Genomic DNA, 19,378 nt, shown 5'->3' with positions numbered 1-19,378 from the left:
GCGAGGCAGCTCTCATAGACACCCTGTGTATGTCCTATAATCTGTTTGAGTTCTAATAAAGTCTTTATTTGTAGGACACAGATGCAGAGTTGTCTGAGCGTGCAGAGGACGTGGAAACACTACGGAAACTGTCTGAGGAACTCGGCAGGTTTGGTCCTGAAGGAAGCTCAGCTCTTCTCCAGAGCAAGATGAAGAACATCTCCGACAACTTTAATGCTTTTAAAGAGACAGTTATGGAGAAGTAAGTGATTAAGTACAGAAATGTACAGATTACACCTCAAATAGGGTTGCCAACTTCTGGAAAGGAAAATAAGGAGCATCGTGATCCTTTACAGGAAAATAAGGGACACTCAAAATACTTGTTCTGTTCCAAACAGTGTGTCATTTCAGGGTTGTGTGTGTGTGTGTGTGTGTGTGTGTGTGTGTGTGTGTGTGTGTGTGTGTGTGTGTGTGTGTGTGTGTGTGTGTGTGTGTATATACAAGCTTCTCAGACATGAACACATTTGGGTCATTCTGTGTCAAAACCAACCAAATTTCAGAAACTTTCCCAGCTAAAATTCTTCTTTTTGTTAATTTTTTAAATAACGAAGAAAGCCAAAATATTAATTGCGGTGGATGTACAGTATATTTACTGAGTCATTCAATATGGAGGGGGTCAGAATGACAGATTTCAACTGAGATTTGGAGTCAGATTACAGGGGGTAAATGACTATATCATTATTTTATTTTTACACGAGATTGGTAGGTCTAATAGTAAATTAGAAAATGTTGACTTTACACATTTCCGTTGCCTTATATGTTAAGAGTGACAGTTCAAAAATGTGAAAAAGCACTTGCCCAAAGTTTGCATGCCTGTAACTCAAATTAAAAATAACAATATAATTTTAGATATTATTGAACAAACTTTTCTTTGGGTTTCTCATTTTTTAAGGCCCAGTATGGTTAATTTCCAGAGATATAGGGATTTCAGTGTGGCTCCATGAGTAAATTGGTACACATTTTCAATGGTGGCACATTTTCTAAAAAAAAAAAAAAAAGTTTAAACTAGAAGTGTATCTCTCTCTTTTTTTTGGGCAACACAATTTAACATTCCTATCTGAGTGCCATGGATAGTATTTTTTCCAAAGTTTGTGTGCCTGTAAAGATATCTCAATATCCTTCTATATTAATATTCTTAATAAACGTTTATTTTGTAATCTTCATTTCAAAGGCTCTATATGGTTCAGTCCTATAGATATAATGTGGCTCCAAGTTAGAATTGTTGGAATTTAACCCATTTTCTATATATAGCAACACCAATGGATATTAAAAGTTATCAACCTCTTTTCAAAATTATAAACGTAAAAGTTTTTTTTGTGAGGCAGATACATGGATGACATAGCATTTAAAAGCAAAATAACTGAACGTCTTTGAAATGTAAGCCAATTAGGCATTTTTTTAAACAATGCCACTTAAAATTTTGAACTAAATCTTGTTGCAACCATGTATGAATAAATGAGAATGCATATTTTTCAATTTAAGATAACTTAGAGGATTAGTATGGGCTGCTTTTGGTGCTTGAGACTTTATTGATTATTTTGTGTTTTAATAATGAGGTCCAAAGTTAAGAGCAAGCTACAAGTTGCTTAAATGTAAAATGTTTTTCTCTATTTAACAATATTAACTTACAATAGTGAAAGACGACTTCCCTTTTTGATCACGTCTTCCCTCAGGGAGAATGCATGTTTTCTCGCGTGGCTGAATGTTGGACTTTTACAATAATCACGTTGTTTGCATTCGCCCAAATTGATTTGCCGAGATCAAAATACAGACGGTGAAAGGGATTTGTCCCGCTCGCCGTGAACGACCAGCCGGCAGAGGATTCTCCGGAGTCTCAATGCCTTCTCTTAGCTCTGACATACACTACTGTTCAAAATGTTCAAGTCGGCAAGATTTTTTTTAAATGTTTTTTTTAAGTCTCTTCTGCTCACCAAGGCTGCATTCATTTGATCAAAAATCAAGTAAAAATTATGAAATATTATTGCAAATTAAAATAGCTGTTTTTCTATGTGAACATATAGTAAAGTGTAATTTATTCCTGTGATCAAAGCTGAATGTTCAGGATCATTACTCCAGTGTTCAGTGTCACATGATCCTTCAGAAATCATTCTAAGATGCTGATTTGCTGCTCAAGAAACATTTATGATTATTGTCGGTGTTGAAAACTAACTTTTATTTTTATTTTTATCCCTGACCTCAAAATTATGAACAGTAGTGTATCTCCCTGTTTTTAATTTCATTGTATAAAGTGAAGGTTTTGATTAGGGTTTTGATTAGCTAGGACTGTTATAGAAACCATGTGCTGTAATAGAACAATATTACAACACATGCAATATTAGTTATGCTTTTTGCCAGATGTCAGACTATTTACTAACGCTGTGTATGCATATGTGTGTGTGTGTGTTAGGAAGCAGGAGGTTTGTTCCTGCCAGAAGCAGCTGCAGGAGTTCAGTGCAGACGCAGGGCTGTTAATGAAGTGGCTGGAGGACACAGAAGAGCAAGTGCCCTTGTTTCAGCCGGACTGCAGTGATCAGGGCCTGAGGAAAGACCTGCACAGGATCACTGTGAGTCAGGAACCTTCAGGACACAACCAACACAAGACACACATCTCACTGAGAGTCATTCTTCATACACAGATTCTTCTGAACTACTCAAAATATATTCTAATCAATTTTTGTTGAAACATTTATCCATGGGCGTCAGAAGCAAAAAAAAAAGTGTGTGTGTGTCCTCCGCCAGAAAAATGTTACTGGAGTAAATGCCATTTCATGTATTTATATATATATATTTCATGGTGCTTTTTAATTAAACAAGAAAAACTAAACTCCACTTCACGTCGTGCATTAAATGCACAGCTATCCGTGGATTATCCGCTGCTGAGACCATGGTCATTTGCCAGCATTGGCAACTTAAAGCTGTTATTGATGTTTGCAACGCAATATTTGACTTTGAACGGTACAACGGGCGGTTATTTTCGTCAGTTGCGGCTCGTTGAGAAATATAATGATTCAGCAGAAATGGAGTTTAATTTATTAGGCCATTTTCTCAAGTGGAATTAATTTGACTGACGGCGCTCTGAAAAGCAAACAGACATATGCGCTGAATTAGAGACGATAAAAGTGAGTGGGTCCAATATCATTGGTCTTAAAAAGTGGGCGGGTCTTGTCCCACACATATACAATGGTTCCGACGCCCATGCATTCATCACATTACACTTTATTTTTAAACAGTGCACTTTAGATATTCTACTAACTATAAGTAACGTTGCACCAACATGTCAACTAAATCTCATTAGAGTATTAGTAGACTGTTAGGGTTAGTAGAATAAGTTGACATGTATTTGCTAAGTTACTTACAGTCGGTAGAATGTGTGTTAAGGAACATCACAAAGTTATCTTTATTTATATTTTACAGTGATAAACATGAAAATAATGATTCAGTGATGCAAACAGAATTCAGAATTCAAGACGATAGTAAACTGGCATTATTTAGTTAAAATCAGTTGTTGATTCATTTTGTTTCAATAACTGTAAAGCTCATCAATTATGCAGTTCAATGCAGCTATAAAGCATAACTGCAGAAAACAGTGATGTCATCTCATTGCTCAGTTCAGTTCTCATCCAATAGAGCCAAATCAATAATATTGCAGAGTATTAAGTTATAGATATTAAAGAGTTGGCAGATATTAATCAGACAGTCTACTAATACTCTAATGACTGCTAGTTGACATGTAGTTGCAAAGTCACTTATAGTTAATAGAGTTTGTCTAAAGTGGACTATCCAAATAAAGTGTTACCAAAAGGTCTAATGAATCTTGGTATAATGTGAACTGGTGGGATTTTTTGATATTGTGTGTGATTGTAATGATTTGAGATTGTAATGACATTCTTTTTTTTTATTTTTCATTTTTGGAGAGGTTGTGTAATCAGTGAAGTTGCTAAAACATTAGTTTAAAGTCAATTTATTTATTTATTATTACATTTCTATTATCTCTAAATTACAATTTTCAATTACTTAAGGATTTGATAATGACAGAGTAAACATACTATCAAATCATAATGAAATGAATCCTAAAATTAATTATATTTCTTATGTTCAAACCATCCTTCATCCGTTTCCATTATAACCAATGAATTTTTTCCCCAATTGTTTTGTAAAATGGTAGTAACAACAGTATTTGGTATTATAGAAAAATAGAAGTTTAGGCCCAAAATAGAATCATTCAAGCAAATATTCTGTCACACTGATCAACAGTGACAAGTAATTAAAAACAAAAATTCATCACCCTTTTTTTCCCATTAAAATCTTCCTAAAGGACTGACATGTTTCTCTGAAGAATCACCCATATAAGGAGGATAAACAGCGGATCATGTTTTTGTGTTTTAAAGTGTTTATTTCAGTGATTTAACCCTCGTTACTCTAGTAACATTCAGCATTGCTCAGTGTACAAGAATGTGTGTGTCATGCTCCAAAAGGTCAACGGAGAATAATGAAAATGTCAAAATGTCTCCTAACTCTACATAGATTGAAAAATGTTTAAATGACTATTTCTGCAGGGCTTGTTGGATGAATGGACCTCCAAAGCTCCTGCAGTCCAGGATATAAATAGCAAAGGATCTGCTCTATGTAGCATAATCAGTGTTTTGACATCACCGGCCAAAGCCAAGATACATCACAACTCAGGTATTGCCAAGGAGTATTTTAAGATTTTACAAAAACATTTATCGCATGTCTCAGTTCAGCATGATCACTCATCTGGACACACACATATATATATATATATATATATATATATATATATATATATATATATATATATATATATATATATATATCATTTATGTTTCTTTAGGATCAGCTGTCAGTAATGGTTCTGGTCCAGGAAGCCATGCCTATCTAACAAACCAAGGTGAACGTTCATATTAGTGAAGCATCAGTTTTTACTAACATAAATAACTGGTTTTAATTTATGCTGGGACCAATAACTATTATGATGGCCAAATGTAAATCTCTACTATTCTGCGTATTATTTCTGTTTGGCTCTAGAGTTGATGCTGGTGCAGCAGAAGATGTCCTGCATTAACAGCAGTTATGAACATCTGGGGGAGCTTCTGAAGGCCAGATCATCTGAGCTCAGCGCTGTGTTGGAGAAAGTTCAAGCGGCCCATGAACAGGCTGAGTCTTTACGTCAGTGGATGGAAGACACGAAGAAGACGGCATCATCATGGAGTAACCATCCGTCTGGGAAAGACACAGTAAAATCACAGATGGAGCAACAGAAGGTGAATGAAAGCCATTAATGTGCATTATGTCTAATGACTTATTAGCATTATTTGTAATTTTTGCATCTCAATCATTTAGATGTAAAATATTGACTTGAAGAGGATTTTTTGATGTAAGTCGCTTTGGATAAAAGCGTCTGCTAAATGACTAAATGTAAATGTAAATGTAAGAACCCCCTCAGATTTTAAGTTAATATTTCAATAATTTAACAACACGTTCATTCACATATATTCATGGTTCTCTGTTTGGTTAATGGTCACATGACAAGTAAACAGATAAAATATTTAATTTTAATAGTTAATTCATAATTTTAGATGTATCTATATATAGTATTTATACATGTATATAGTATTTATAAATTATGTTTATATTAGAGGTGTGCATAGATTAATTTTTTTAATCTAGATTAATCTCACTGGAATCTTGGAATTAATCTAGATTAAAATGGCTCATTTGAATTCTGCCGAAGGCATTCAGAATATGTGTGCTGCCCAAATAATGACTAAAAGTAAGTCTTTGAGAATAGTTTGCCTCGCGTAGGGATGTGAATTTCTGCCAAAAATGCCATTCGACAATAGAGGAGCAAAAGTCGAATATCGTTCAAAGAAAATTATAACATAAAATAAATAAATAAAACGCACAATTACAACGACAGAAAGGGGGGCCAATTTCATCTTTAGAGATTTGTCATCAAACAAACTGTTTATTAATTGAACAAGTAACATGTTTTCGTCGTTTTTTTTTAAACATAGTAACTTAGTCTAATTGGAAGAAGAAAAAAACAATTAGCACGATGTAGCTACAGTCCTTTTTTTTCGCATCGCCAAACCAGATGCTAGTTAGATCAAAAAATAATGTCATATGTCATAATGATTTTATGTGAAAAGCCTCATCCTTTTTAAACAAATTAGTTTCAATCAATGTAAACTATTCGTGTGACTATGCCCCTGCGCAATACACACACATTACCGCGGGATGGCGGGTGTTCATTTCATAAACTGTACACAATGGTAGCTTATTTATTTTGTAGCCTATAAATTAATTATGTCCAACGGATAATGTCATACTTTTTAGTAGTGCTATCGTGGGGTAATGATCTGTTTGGTTGTAAAATGTATTACCTGAAATGAAATGAAATCGAATGTATCGTCCTGTGGAATCATTCATTCACAGACAGCTTACGAAGGTGTTCAACTAATAAAGATCTTCATCGCTGGCAAAAAATATGATGCATTTGCAGATTTGATTTCACTAGACTAAACTGTAGCTCTTGGTGTTCATAAATCTTCCTGTTACGACTCTGTGTCGAGTGTGATTGAACACGCTTCAGTGATTCAGTGCGTGAGGACTGAACAGAACTGATTCGCGAACCGATTTAGACAGATCTGCCAACTTGTTTGATGAAGTCTTTGAACAGAATCGACCCAAAAGAGTGATTCATTTGTAAATTGAGCATCGCTCATGCCCATAAAATACAGCGCGCTTGGAATAAACTCATTTAACAACATGTAAAGTAACGAGAGGAACGATCGCCCAACGTAACATGTAAAAGTATACACCTTGTGTCCCTGACAGGAAAATACCCTGCTGCGCAGTTTGCGCGAAAATATAACGATATTCGAAAAAGCTATTTTATTGTTCCCAACCCAACTTTGAGAATAGATTAACGGCGATATTTGTTTTATCGCCCGATAAGATTCTCAGGTTAACGCAGCACGTTAACGCCGATAACGGCCCACCACTAGTTTATATATATATATATATATATATATATATATTCATGGTTCTCTGGTTGTTTAATAGTTACATGACAAGTAAACAACAGTTAATTAATAATTTTAGATGTATCTATATATAGTATATATATATATATATATATATATATATATATATATATATATATACATACATACATATATATATATATATACATACATATATATATATATATATATATATATATATATATATATAGTGTTATTTTAATTAAGTTATACAAATTAAGATATAAATAAGTATAAATTACAATTGTCCTGTCAAAAAAATATATGTTTTTAATAATTATTTTATTTTACATCAGTATGTTCAAGTTACAATACTAATATTTATGTCGTAAATTCTTCACTTTCAAATGTTTAAATCCACAAATGTACATTTTGGTGGAATACTGGTGAAATGCTTATATGCACAGAAATGTTGATAATTATGCAAATGTGTACATTAAGTGAAGAGATGGAGTTGATGAGAAGCAGCGTTTACTGTGAACCTGTTACTGTTACACACCCTTTGATTTGATAATAGCAGTAATGTATATCACGAGTTGAGTTTTATTTTGATTAATTGTGCAGCCACATCTGTTTATTTTAATTTTGCATCCAATTTAATTATTAGTTTTTTATTAACTGACAAACCCCTGCACTTCCCTCACGAACCCTCAGGGAATTGGACGGTTGCTAAGCTGTTGCAAGGCAGTCGATAGACCAATGGACATGCCAAGTTTGATGAAATTGTTTGAGGAGTTACAGTAGTAGAAGATTTTGACATATTTCAGTCCATTCTGCGTAATTTTGCATATTTTCCTCAAAAATCAGCACAGAAAATCTGAAAAAAGTGCACAAACTTTGTGTCATGCTATATATTCTACATGAAAACCTTGACAGTTTCCCACTGTAAGAACATTCTTTAAACTGTAAGCACTGAAAAAGCTGATTATTATGTCTGTCTTGCAGGTCTTTGAAGAGAATATGAAACAAAAACAAGCGCAGCTCCAGCAGCTCAGGGAGAATTTGCTCAGTTTAATCGAGGAGAACCCGGATTCACCCGAGGCAGAAAAGTGGAAGCACATGCTGGCACAGATAGGTATGCGTCCATCACATCCAAACGCATGAATCTACTTTTATCCACACGTATCTCTCGCTCACTGCGAACCAGGGCCAGAAATTAAGGTGCAGTTTTTATAATTGCCTTATTTAATGTATGTATTGTATACACTGTCTTTAATGTCAAATACTTAAAATTAATCAATTAATTCAACCGATCAGAATAATGACATACCATGGTGGCTTTCCCTGTTACCAATAACATTTTATATTTTTACACCGCAGAAGCTGCATCTGACGTGGCATTTATGTTTATTTACACATATAGACTGTTGAATACTGCTTGAATGTGATGTTACATATTAATACAATTTTAAATGTATCAAGCATATAATTTATATCTGAAAATGTCAAAAACAAAGTTTAAGGCTCATCCCTCTTTTCATTTACATAAAGCAGGCTCTTTAAATGGAGGTGGGTCAGAAGAAGCATATTAGATGTTATAAATATAAAAACATGCACTCATTACAGACAGCTGCGAGAATAAAATAACAGTCATTATTATTGATTATTGTCCTTGATATTGTAATCACGATTAATAATGTCTAATATAATACATTAAAAACGCTTTTGCATGCATTTGTAAATCGAGACTTCACACTGGTTCTCTTAGGGCCTGTTAACACAACACTGTTTTCAACTAAAAACTGAAAGAATTTTGAGTTTTGACTTCATTTACACGAAAACGGCGTATTGGAGTCCTGAAAGTGCAAACTTTTGAAATCTATAGCATTATCGTCTCCATGTAAAATCGTGAATTTGTGAAAACGATGACGCCATGAGCATGTGTATTACGTTTTCAGCCTATAGTCGCGTAGTGTTTCTTTACAGAGTGACATCGCCAACTACTGGCCTGGCAGCAGAATACAGCTTTTTGGTCAGTTTCGCGGGTCCGACGTCCGTGTGAATGGGAATCGTTTTGACAACGTGTGTATGCGAAAAACGCAAAGGAAAAAACTTGTGTACATTGTTTTCGTGTAAATGTACTCATAGTAGCATGAAAAACAAAACAATTATTCAAACTGGAAGTTAACTGTATACAGAAAGCAAGCAAAGAAAGTGGTCAATGACTTCATTTCAGTTAAGCTCACTTCTGCAATCTCACAAAAACAGTGAAGCTGACTACACTAAACACTGAATCTCTTATTTACATTGTACAATAGTTTATTTATTTATTATGAAAGCACTGGTGCACTGGTGACTATTTCAAATGCCTCTGATTGGCCATTAAATTCATGGGCTCAACAGACATGTCTGTGATTGTCTGTAATGCTCAACGCTTCTGGAAATTGTTTGATGCAACATGACCAGATCTAAATGTAATGCTGTAACCGGCACTTATCGTTCATTTTTACATTTAATTTTAAGCACCACAGTCATAATATATTTAAATTAATTTAAACGTGCAGGGGTATTTTTGCCCATTTATTTTAAATTTAGCAAGCATTTTTGTTCATCTTGATGGCATTTTTGCCCCAAGCTCCTTTTAATTTCCGACCTTGCTGTGAACTGAGGTGAAGCTCCTGTGAAAGTTTGAGCTAATAGTGGAGGAGTTCGGCCTCCTCCACACACTCTGAATCAACGCTCAGCTAAAGTGAAGCTGGGAGTGATAAAGTGATGTGTGTTCTGCTCCACACACAGATGCGGGATGGGAGGAGGTCAGGGGAAGCATGGAGATTCGGAAACAGCAGCTGGAGGAGTCGTCCCGAATGCTGGAGCTCTTCCAGACGACCCAACCACAACTCTCGCAGTGGCTGCAGGAGAAGGAGTTGATGATGGGCGTCCTGGGGTCTTTGTCTATGGATCCCAACATGCTTAACACACAAAAGCAGCAAGTCCAGGTACTGGCAGTCATGCCGTAAACATATATAAGAACTCTAATTCATGTGAAAGAAATATTAAAGGTTATATGAAGTTAAACAAATAGATGGATGGGCGATATTACCAAAGTCTTATTTAAAGATATGAGTAGTTTTGAGCTTTCTACAGCAAAAAGCTATGAATTCGGGATCGCAAGCTCTCTAAACGAAGCGGGTTTCTGAGTTCACACTTCAGGTGTGTGTCATAAAGTGTCTATCGTTAAAGCTCATGCTAACGATCACAATATATATTGTCATACCGCCCAGCCTTAATTCTCCATAAAATACATTTCTGTCATCATTCACTCACCGTCATTTTGTTCCTAATCCATGTGACTTAAATTTTGTTGAACAGTAAAGGAGATGTTTTAAGAATGTTCCTACTGCCCTTTTTTTAAAAGTTAAATGTCAAGTTTTCTGAAACCATACCCAGCGAGCAATGGCCGACATTTCACCGTCTCGGTTAACTATAGACGTAATATATAGTCCGGCTGAGAAACCCACTTCTAAACCACTTCACTTTGGTTTTTGCCAAAATAACTTGTATGATATTCCATCATGTGAGCAAAGTAAACAGTGATTACAAGGTGTTTGGTTTAGTTTCTTTGACATGTTATCTAGTAGTTGATGACTAGTCTATTCTTGGGCTATAGTTTAGACGTCTATTAAGTTTTCACTGACAGCCCAAATTTTGCCTCGTTTCAGCCTAGACTTCAGGGCGGTGTTTGGACGGCTATTTTTTTAAATGCAAAATTGCTTGCTGGGCAAGATGGCTTTGTGTGAATAACACACCAAAATTTAAGTAATTTAAGTCATCTCTGAAAAGCAGCAATAGCTCTGATTTGCACATCACACTTGATCAGTCACCTGGAAAAAAAGAATCAATGGCATTTGATGTGATGTTTAGTAATTAGTGATCATAGTGATCTTTTCTATTCAGAAGACTTGGAATATAATACACTGGTAATATGGACATATGTGCTTTTTTGTTGGTTTTGGAGCTCGACAGAGTTTTCATTGTATCGAAAAAAGCAGTATAAACACTTTTGTGTTTCATGGTCAAACCAATTTGGAATGATGACAGAATAAAAAATGTATGGTCAATTATTTATTTTTAAGTTACATAGATGAAGTGACATACGGTACTATTTGTAATGCCACTGAAGAAGGCTTATCCTTTAATGCCTATTGCTTAATGTCATATGTCATTCCTTTGATTAGATTCTCCTCAAGGAGTTTGACAGCCGTAAGCCTCAGTATGAGAAGTTAACAGAGGCCGCCACAGCAATCACTAGTGCATCAGAGAAGCAGGATCCTGCTGTAGAGCAGGTTAAGGAACAGCTGGCATCTATTTCCCAGAAGTGGCAGGCCTTGACGGGTCAGCTGTCTCAAAGACATGCCCTCATTGAGCAGGCTGTCGGTAAGACCGCTCAATTCCAGGAGATTTTGCAAAGCCTCAGTAAAAGTGCCACCTGCCTGGAGACTGAACTAAATAACCAGCAGGCTCTCACCACCCAACCTGATGAAGTCAAGAAACAGATTGAAGCCACCAATGCAATCCTGGCTCAGCTACGAGAGGAGAAGAAGAGGCTGAAAGAGGCAGAAAACATTTGCTCTGAGCTCTCTGCCATGGTGACTGAGGAATATCTCAGAGCAGACTTGACAAAACAGCTTGAGGCCGTCACCAAACCATTCAGACAACTTGAGGACAAAGCAGGTATTGCAGTTAAATTGAACGACTACTTCCCTCTGCGACATCACAATTGCACACATGTAACCATGCCAGATTTCCTTACAATTTGTATTTGAACACTTTACTATGTTTACATCAACCCCCCCCCCAATCAGTGCAGAAAATGCAAAAAAAATCTGCAGATTCCACCTGTGTCTGATAACCATCATCTTTAAAACATGTAAAGAGGGAGAGAGCAAACAATGTGTAAACTGTAGTGTTGGTCAGTATTGACAACTTAGCGCCTTGGCCTGAGTGTAAAACTAACTTTTTGCCCCTACAGCCAATGTCCGGTGATTTAAGAAAAGGTTCTGGCCATAAATATTTGTACCGACCATGAAACTTTATCTGCAAAAACAGGCATGACACCAGTGGCGGCTGGTGATAATTATTTTTGGGTGGGCGGGGTGAAAATAAATACAAATAAATTTCATATAGATGTTTGAGGTCCCTTACCCCCGTTGTTGTCCACAAAACTTCAGTTCCGACACGTTGAAATAAAAGACAGGGAAAGCAAAAAAGGACATTGCTAACATCACATCCAGCCAGCCACCTGCGTTTCTCATAACACGCGCGGGTGAGCTCCGGGTGAAGGTCGTCCTCTGTCACTGGCTGCTGCTGGAATTGTAAATCGGGTTGGTCCGGTCCGAGATCCTTTATCCTTTTTTTTTCTTCCAGTGAACGCCTTGTAAAAGGTTTTTTTTTTGTAAATCAATGACAGAATTTGGTTTAACTGCTGCCATTATCTCTACGAAAGTGATCAGACTAGCAAGGTTTTGGCGGAGTCGCCTGCGCACTCGCAGTAGTGGCCAAGAGCGTAAAGTTGAATGACAGGTGACGAGAACCAATCAGATTGGATAAAATAACATGTATCCAATTCTGATTCGCCAGGCACGCAGCGACCTGCGTCCGGAGGAGAATCTTTAAGAAACCAATTAGAGACCAGCTTCAGGTTACATGCTGCTGAAAATTTAAGGACTCAGATAGACATCCATTTGTCCGGCGTCCCTCGCCAATGAAACCGCATGAAACATCGAAAATAGTTAACCGATTAAAGACAGTTTTTATTAAATGCTGAGGCTCTTACTACCAGCCTGCACATCGTATAAGTAAACTATTTTATTTTTATTTCATTTTTATTTCATTTTTGTATAAATGTATATTTCTGGAATTTTGATGGGGGCAGCGCCCCAGCTATTGACAAGACGCCACTGCATGACACCAAAAGTTTAGATACTAGTGAAAATTAACAGTTCTCTATTCCAATTTTTATGCCACAGCTAGAAACTACTAGCCTAACTAATATATAAATGTAAAACATTGTTAAAAACAAGATACAAATAATCAAATTACAAGCAAAAGCACAAATAAATACAATGTAGCAAAATAAACAATTGAAATAAAACGTCTTCTTGCGCTTGAATATTTAAATTGTCAAGGCTTAAACTTTCATGACGAATGACGATGCAGCACTGGCCCGTTAACTGTCCAGAGCACCATGTACAGTACGTTTGTTCACATTCATGCATTGTTAGGATCGATTACTCTTATTTGGTGCTTGGTGAGTGTTAATTTTAGGCCCTGGACTTACCTGTTAGCGACATAGCTCTTGCTAGATTTAGTGCCTATTCAGACCCATTTATTAACAGTTGCAGCAACTTCTTGGACAAAACTTATCTGGTTTCAGAGACTCCCTAGTTTAATTCAGCTGTATTAAAATACAATATATAAGCACAGAGAGTAGGAGAGAAACAAACAAATGTAAAGGGCTGACACTAGGAAGAATACGATGACATGATTATGTTAATTAGCATTGACTTTTCGAGCAGTCTTTAGCAACTTCCCATTGAAAGTAGTTGGAAACAGTGGTGATGTTTCCCACAAACTCCACATCTCTATAGCAAACATCAGCCATGTTCCCAACTGATTGTGATTTTGTCACTTCACACAGCATTTTTGTTCTCAGTCATGGTAGAAAAAGTGCTTGATGCCTGACACTTGTCGTGTTATTCTCTGCTCAGACACAGTATTACATAATTGTGACAACTGTGGAGACTTCTTATCTAACATTCTTATCTTTTACCTTGTGTTTAACCAGGAAAGCGGATTGAGCAACTCAACTCGGCCTTTGCCAGCTCCCAGCAGTTCCATCAGACTTCTAAGGACTTCCAAGCCTGGCTGAATCAAGCTCTCCAGGAGCAGTGCAAGACACAGCCCATCTCCGCGTATGCAGAGAGGTTAAAACAGAGTCTCAAGGAGAACAGTGCTGTTCAGAAGGCCATTAGTGACCACGAGGGACCTTATAACACCATCATGAAAGAGGGTGAAACTCTCCTTCAGAGAACAGAGGGGGCAGAAAAGGTGGCCCTTCAGGGACAGCTCTCTGCTCTAAAGTCCAGCTGGGATGATGTGAAGAAAAGCAATGCTGATCAAGCAGAAAAGCTTCAAGGGGCCATGCAGAGGGCTTTGAAGTACAAGGAACATTTAGAGCAACTGAGCTCATGGTTGCAAGAGTTTGAAGACCGGGAGAGGAATGTAAAGCTCAGCGTGAACTCAGTGGAGATCGAGGGCTCCCTCTTGCAGTTGAAGGCCATCCAGAAGGATGTTGACAAGCATAGAGGGCAAGTTGTGATAACGAACACAGCTGCAGACAGCCTCCTGGAGGTCGTCACATCAGATGGTGATATGGTTAGGGAGGAGAAGGCAACCATTGGTAAAAGACTGGATAAGCTGACAGAAGATTTAACGGTCAAAAGAGAAACATTAGAAAATATCTCGCAGAAACTGAAAGAGTTCAACGACTTACAGAAAGAAGCCAAAGGCCAACTGGAGGGTGCCAGAAAACAGCTAGATTCGCACTCTTCCTTGGGTGTCCAGGCCTACAGCAACAAGAACCTGACCAACATGAAGGCTCAGCAGAACAGCTTAGAGGGTGTCCACAACCAGATTGAGCATCTCAAAAGTCTTGCACAAAGTCTTGTAGTAGATGCCTCTGAGGTTGAAGGTGTGACAGACCTTCTTCTTCAGGCAGATAGCTTGGAAAAAGACCACATGTCAATTACCAAAAAGGTAGAGGATGCTTGCTCCACCCTGGAGAACAAGCTCCAGGGCATTGGACAATTCCAGAACAGCATCCGTGAAATGTTTGCAAACTTTGCAGACCTGGATGACGAGTTGGATGGTATGGCTTCAGTTGCCAGGGATCTTGACACCTTACGGGATCAGCAAAGCACGATCAAAGACTTTGTTACTAAACTTCAGGATCTGATGACCAATACAGCCAATGGCAGAGACAGTTGCAAGAAGATGCTGGAGTCAGAGGCCTCACCAGATCTCCTGGGTCTAAAGAGAGACTTGGAAGCCCTAGGCAAGCAATGTGGAAAGCTGATGGACAGAGCAACCACTAGAAGAGAACGGGTCGAGGAGACCCTCAGTCATCTGGAGGAGTTCTGCAGTAAGGCGCAAGAGTTTACCCACAAACTAAGCAGTGCCGAGAAGCAAGAGGAGTCCCAAGGGTCTGTTGGATTAGAAACAGAAGTCATTAACCAACAACTGGAGTCCTTCAAGGTAAAACTGACATTTTAAACAATTCATATACTGCGATGTCTTACACATTAAAGATCACGAGGTAAATGTGAGCTTTGCATTTTAAAATGAAAAAGATCTATATCTACAGTGGACGCGAAAAGTATTTGAACAGGTGAGGTGTGTCATTTATGCACCACTAGTGACACGAAAAAGAGCTTCAGAAATATTGACTGTCTTCAAACAAGTTTCAGTCGGTACTAGTGTTCCATTTTTTGGACAAACTCACGCCATTGTTTGAGCCAGTTTTATTATGTTTTTCCCATTTAGGCCACTCAATCAAACAGACTGCAATTCCCTTTGGTGCCACTCGTAGCACAGAAATTACACTTCACCTTTATGTCACACTTAAAGGGTTTGTTCACCCACAAATGAAAATTATCCAATAATTTACTCACCCTCTAGCCATCATAGGTGTGTCAGACTTTCTTCTTTCAGCCAAACACAATCGTAGTTATATTAAAAAAGATCCTGGCTCTTCCAAGCTTAATAATGGGAGTGAAGGGTACCTTAGATTTTGAAGCCCCAAAATGCACATCCATCCATCATAAAAGTAATCCTTACGGCTCCAGGGGTTAATAAAGGCCTTCGGAAGCGAAGCCATGCATTTTTGTAAAAAAAAAAATCCATATTTATAACTTTATAAACTGTAATCACTGGCTTCCAGTAACGGCCATACGTGAGTCTAGTTCCGGTGGAAGAGTGACCTCTGACCCCACGCATGACGAGTGACCTCTGACCCGACGCATGACATATTGACGAACCACGGAAGCACAGAGGATAGAGCAAAACAAAACCCTGGTCACGAATTAGAAGTCGAAAACAAGAATTTTTAAATAGAAAGTGAGATTGGGAGGAGCTTGAGTTTGTTTGAACCGCGAGAGGCATCTACTCTCACCTAAGCTTATGCTACTCCTACATCCTACGTCATGCATCAGGTCAGAGGTCACTCTTCCACCAGAACTCGACTCACATATGGCGGTTATAGGAAACCAGTACTTATAGTTTAATAAACGCCTTCAGAAGGCCTTTATCAACTCCCAGAAGCCGTATCGATTACTTTTATAATGGATGGATGGATGGATGCACTTTTTTTGGGCTATAATGAAGCTTGGAAGAGATTATATTTTAATATAACTCTGATTGTGTTCTTCTGAAAGAAGAAAGTCACATACAGCTAGGATGGCTTGAGGGTGAGTAAATTATGGGATAATTTTCATTTTTGGATGAACTCAAGCAAATGCAACAGTTTGCATGGCAAAACTTTTCACAAAAAATATTTTAGGGGCTAATGTTTAATTTAAGTATCTGCAGAGTTTTACATGAGAATTTTTGCTTCCTCAGTTATGTAGCATGGTTTTGGTTTGTTAGCCATGTGTTAGATTTTTCTCTAGATAGTTCTGTGAGTCTGTGAGCATCTGGTGCTAACAAAAGACCGTCAGCTGATGGGGCATTGTTGCGAAGGTGCAGCGGGCCAGCTGGGGGCCAGTGAAGGCTAGCGGGGCTCTGACTTCTGCTCCTTGACCTGCTAGCGAGTGCTCGGACAGGCTTCTCCATTCACTGCAAACAATAGATGTTTTTAGCCGTCTTATTTTTAGCTACTAGATAATTTTACCATTTTAACCTGCTATAGTTAAGGATTCTGTTTGTAAAACATTGATTATTCTTATATTTAAAAAATCAGGTCAGCCTTTTTTTATTATAGCGTAAAAAATGTTTTCTGTCCCACAGATGCAGTCGAAAAAGCTTAACTTGTACTTAACCAGGGAATATTTTTAGAGAAGTTGACTTCATCTCTCAAAAATTACATATTTGTTTTGGCCTGTCAGTTTAGATTCCTGGGTGTTTTTTGACTCCATATTTCAAGTGGTACATCATTTGGAAAAGTATGCGGGTGCAGGAATTTTTGGATTGTTCAGATCCTCAAAAAAAGCCTTCTTTCTATTCTTTTGTTATGGCAACAGAGTGTGTTTTTTAAATCATAAACAAAAGATGTAGATTTCTCAGGTTTTGTTACAGTTTAATCACTACTAGGAGAAATCATAGGAAATTATTAGGATGGATAATATTGTAATGTTATTACAACACTGATAGAAAACCTGCTGAAAAAAACCATGTGATTTAAAATATCAGTCCTAGATAAAATCATTGTCAAGTGGGATAAAACATTGTCCAGAAAGCCTTTAAATGCTTGAAGCTGAAAGAAGCTTAACCTATATTTGTATGTGCATATGAATCAAGCATGGACATCCATGCGCTGTGCTGAAGCATCAGCTGCCGCTGTTCAGGCGATCGTTTGGCCCCTTGTTGTTCGGGCTCCCCCATTCTTTTTGTTCTTTTCAATCTCTGGATGGATGATCACTGCTACATCAGCTGCTGCTGGAAAATCTGCTTTGTTCTCACTGATACGGCCATTAAACACGAGGAAATAACCCAGATCATGATGCACAAAGAGAACATCTGCTTTGTCATTTAAAAATATAAGAATATGCATGTGTTGCTTGTTTATCATCATCATTTCAATTCACTGGATTCATTTGTGACTAAACCCAATATGTAGGGAGCCGAGCCATGTGTAAAGGACCAGAATATTTTAGAGACCTTGAGGTTCATTTGACTAAAGCCAGCTAGAATCAACCCACAACATGATAACAACTATCCAGAACACCTTAGCAAACACATAGCAACGCATTACATAGTGGCTGTGAGTTTTACAGGAGTTGTTTGGAAATTAAGGAATTGTTTGTCTTTTCCGCTACTTAGACATGACAGTAATGTCTCATGCAAACTTGTGGGAATTTCTGACTCTTGAATCATGGCTACTCGTAATTCCATAGGTGATGATTGGAAAAAGGGTCTTTGTAAGCCCCAGTGTTGGCTGAATCATCAGCCTGACTCACCGTACAGACGCCCAGCAGGGAACTTGAAACCCTGCACCAGCACAGCACTAGAACTTATGCACATTGTTGCATTATGATGAAGTTGTTATTTCACTGTGATCATGTTGCATGGGATGGTAACAAAGAGAGAGAGAGAGATAACGTTTTTGGCCCAATGGATCTCAGCCCTTGAGTGCTGGAGGAATTTATACTGTGAGATTTTTTTTCTCAACCAAACCTTTGTTCTCATCTAAATAATAGTTCTGCGTTTCAGTGCCTGTGGGTTTTGTTCGTGTGAATGGTGAGATTCTGTTGACAGTTTTTTTTTTCTCAGATGTGGAAACATCCCTGCCCTGTTTCTGTGTTCAGACAGGCATTGTTTCCTATCATGTCTGGTTTTAAATGAATGGTTTAATGCATGTAACATCATTGCTTATAATTTGTTCATCCACATTTAAAAGTCTCACTGCAAAGTTGCAAGCTGGTCCTTTTGTAAATTTGTGCCACCTGCAAATGGATGGCCACAAACTTCTGTGTAAATTGTTTGTAAAATCAATCATACATGATTTGTCACATTTTACATAAGAATGAATTTATAAAAGAACTACACAGAAATTAGGTCCTAAGATCAAAAGGCTTTAAAGCACAGCAAATGGTCAAGTTCATCCAAATAAATGGCGTCATAGAAAGATAAATCCCTTTTATTTGCTTCATGAGACGTCTATCTGGCGTCAACAGAAGTAAACACGTCTCTGAGACATTAGAGACCCTTGTGTAAAATGCACTGTGAAGATCACTACGGTAGGCACTATCAGGCGATTAGAACTTATCCAGAGATTATCTTGCTGACGGAACGTTGACAAGTACCAGAAACAAAGCTGCATTCTTTATTCAGTCTAGCCTTTAATCCATTGCTTCTCCCACCTTGTCCACTTGCCATGAAAAAAAACCTGTCATGCACTTAGCAGAGGTTACGGTGTTTCATTACCCACGTCTAGTTCCTCCCTCAGCATTCCGCTGTAATTATGAGACACTACAGGCTCTTCTTTGGCTCCAAAACACCCAGCAGAGACGAGAAGCAAGGGTCGGTGAGGGCTAGAGAGCAGAGAGCATATCTATTTC

At 37.7% G+C, this 19,378-nt stretch overlaps 1 protein-coding gene across 1 annotated transcript in view; it reads left to right on the top strand.

Moving 5' to 3' along the window:
* Positions 1-19,378, top strand: part of dst (dystonin) — a 241,730-nt gene that overhangs the window by 162,238 nt on the left and 60,114 nt on the right. The window contains exons 52-60 of the mRNA XM_077230331.1: positions 75-241; positions 2,447-2,603; positions 4,596-4,722; positions 4,892-4,948; positions 5,086-5,321; positions 8,052-8,181; positions 9,843-10,042; positions 11,282-11,777; positions 13,891-15,359. Coding sequence (XP_077086446.1) covers positions 75-241; positions 2,447-2,603; positions 4,596-4,722; positions 4,892-4,948; positions 5,086-5,321; positions 8,052-8,181; positions 9,843-10,042; positions 11,282-11,777; positions 13,891-15,359 — 3,039 coding nt within the window. The remainder of the gene's footprint in view (positions 1-74; positions 242-2,446; positions 2,604-4,595; positions 4,723-4,891; positions 4,949-5,085; positions 5,322-8,051; positions 8,182-9,842; positions 10,043-11,281; positions 11,778-13,890; positions 15,360-19,378) is intronic.

The sequence above is a fragment of the Siphateles boraxobius genome, unplaced genomic scaffold (assembly GCF_051911475.1).
Source record: "Siphateles boraxobius isolate OS27281-9 unplaced genomic scaffold, OSU_SipBor_1 142, whole genome shotgun sequence".
NCBI lineage: Eukaryota > Metazoa > Chordata > Actinopteri > Cypriniformes > Leuciscidae > Siphateles > Siphateles boraxobius.
The sequence above is the reverse complement of the archived record's forward strand: the minus strand, read 5'-3'. Positions and strand labels throughout refer to the sequence as shown.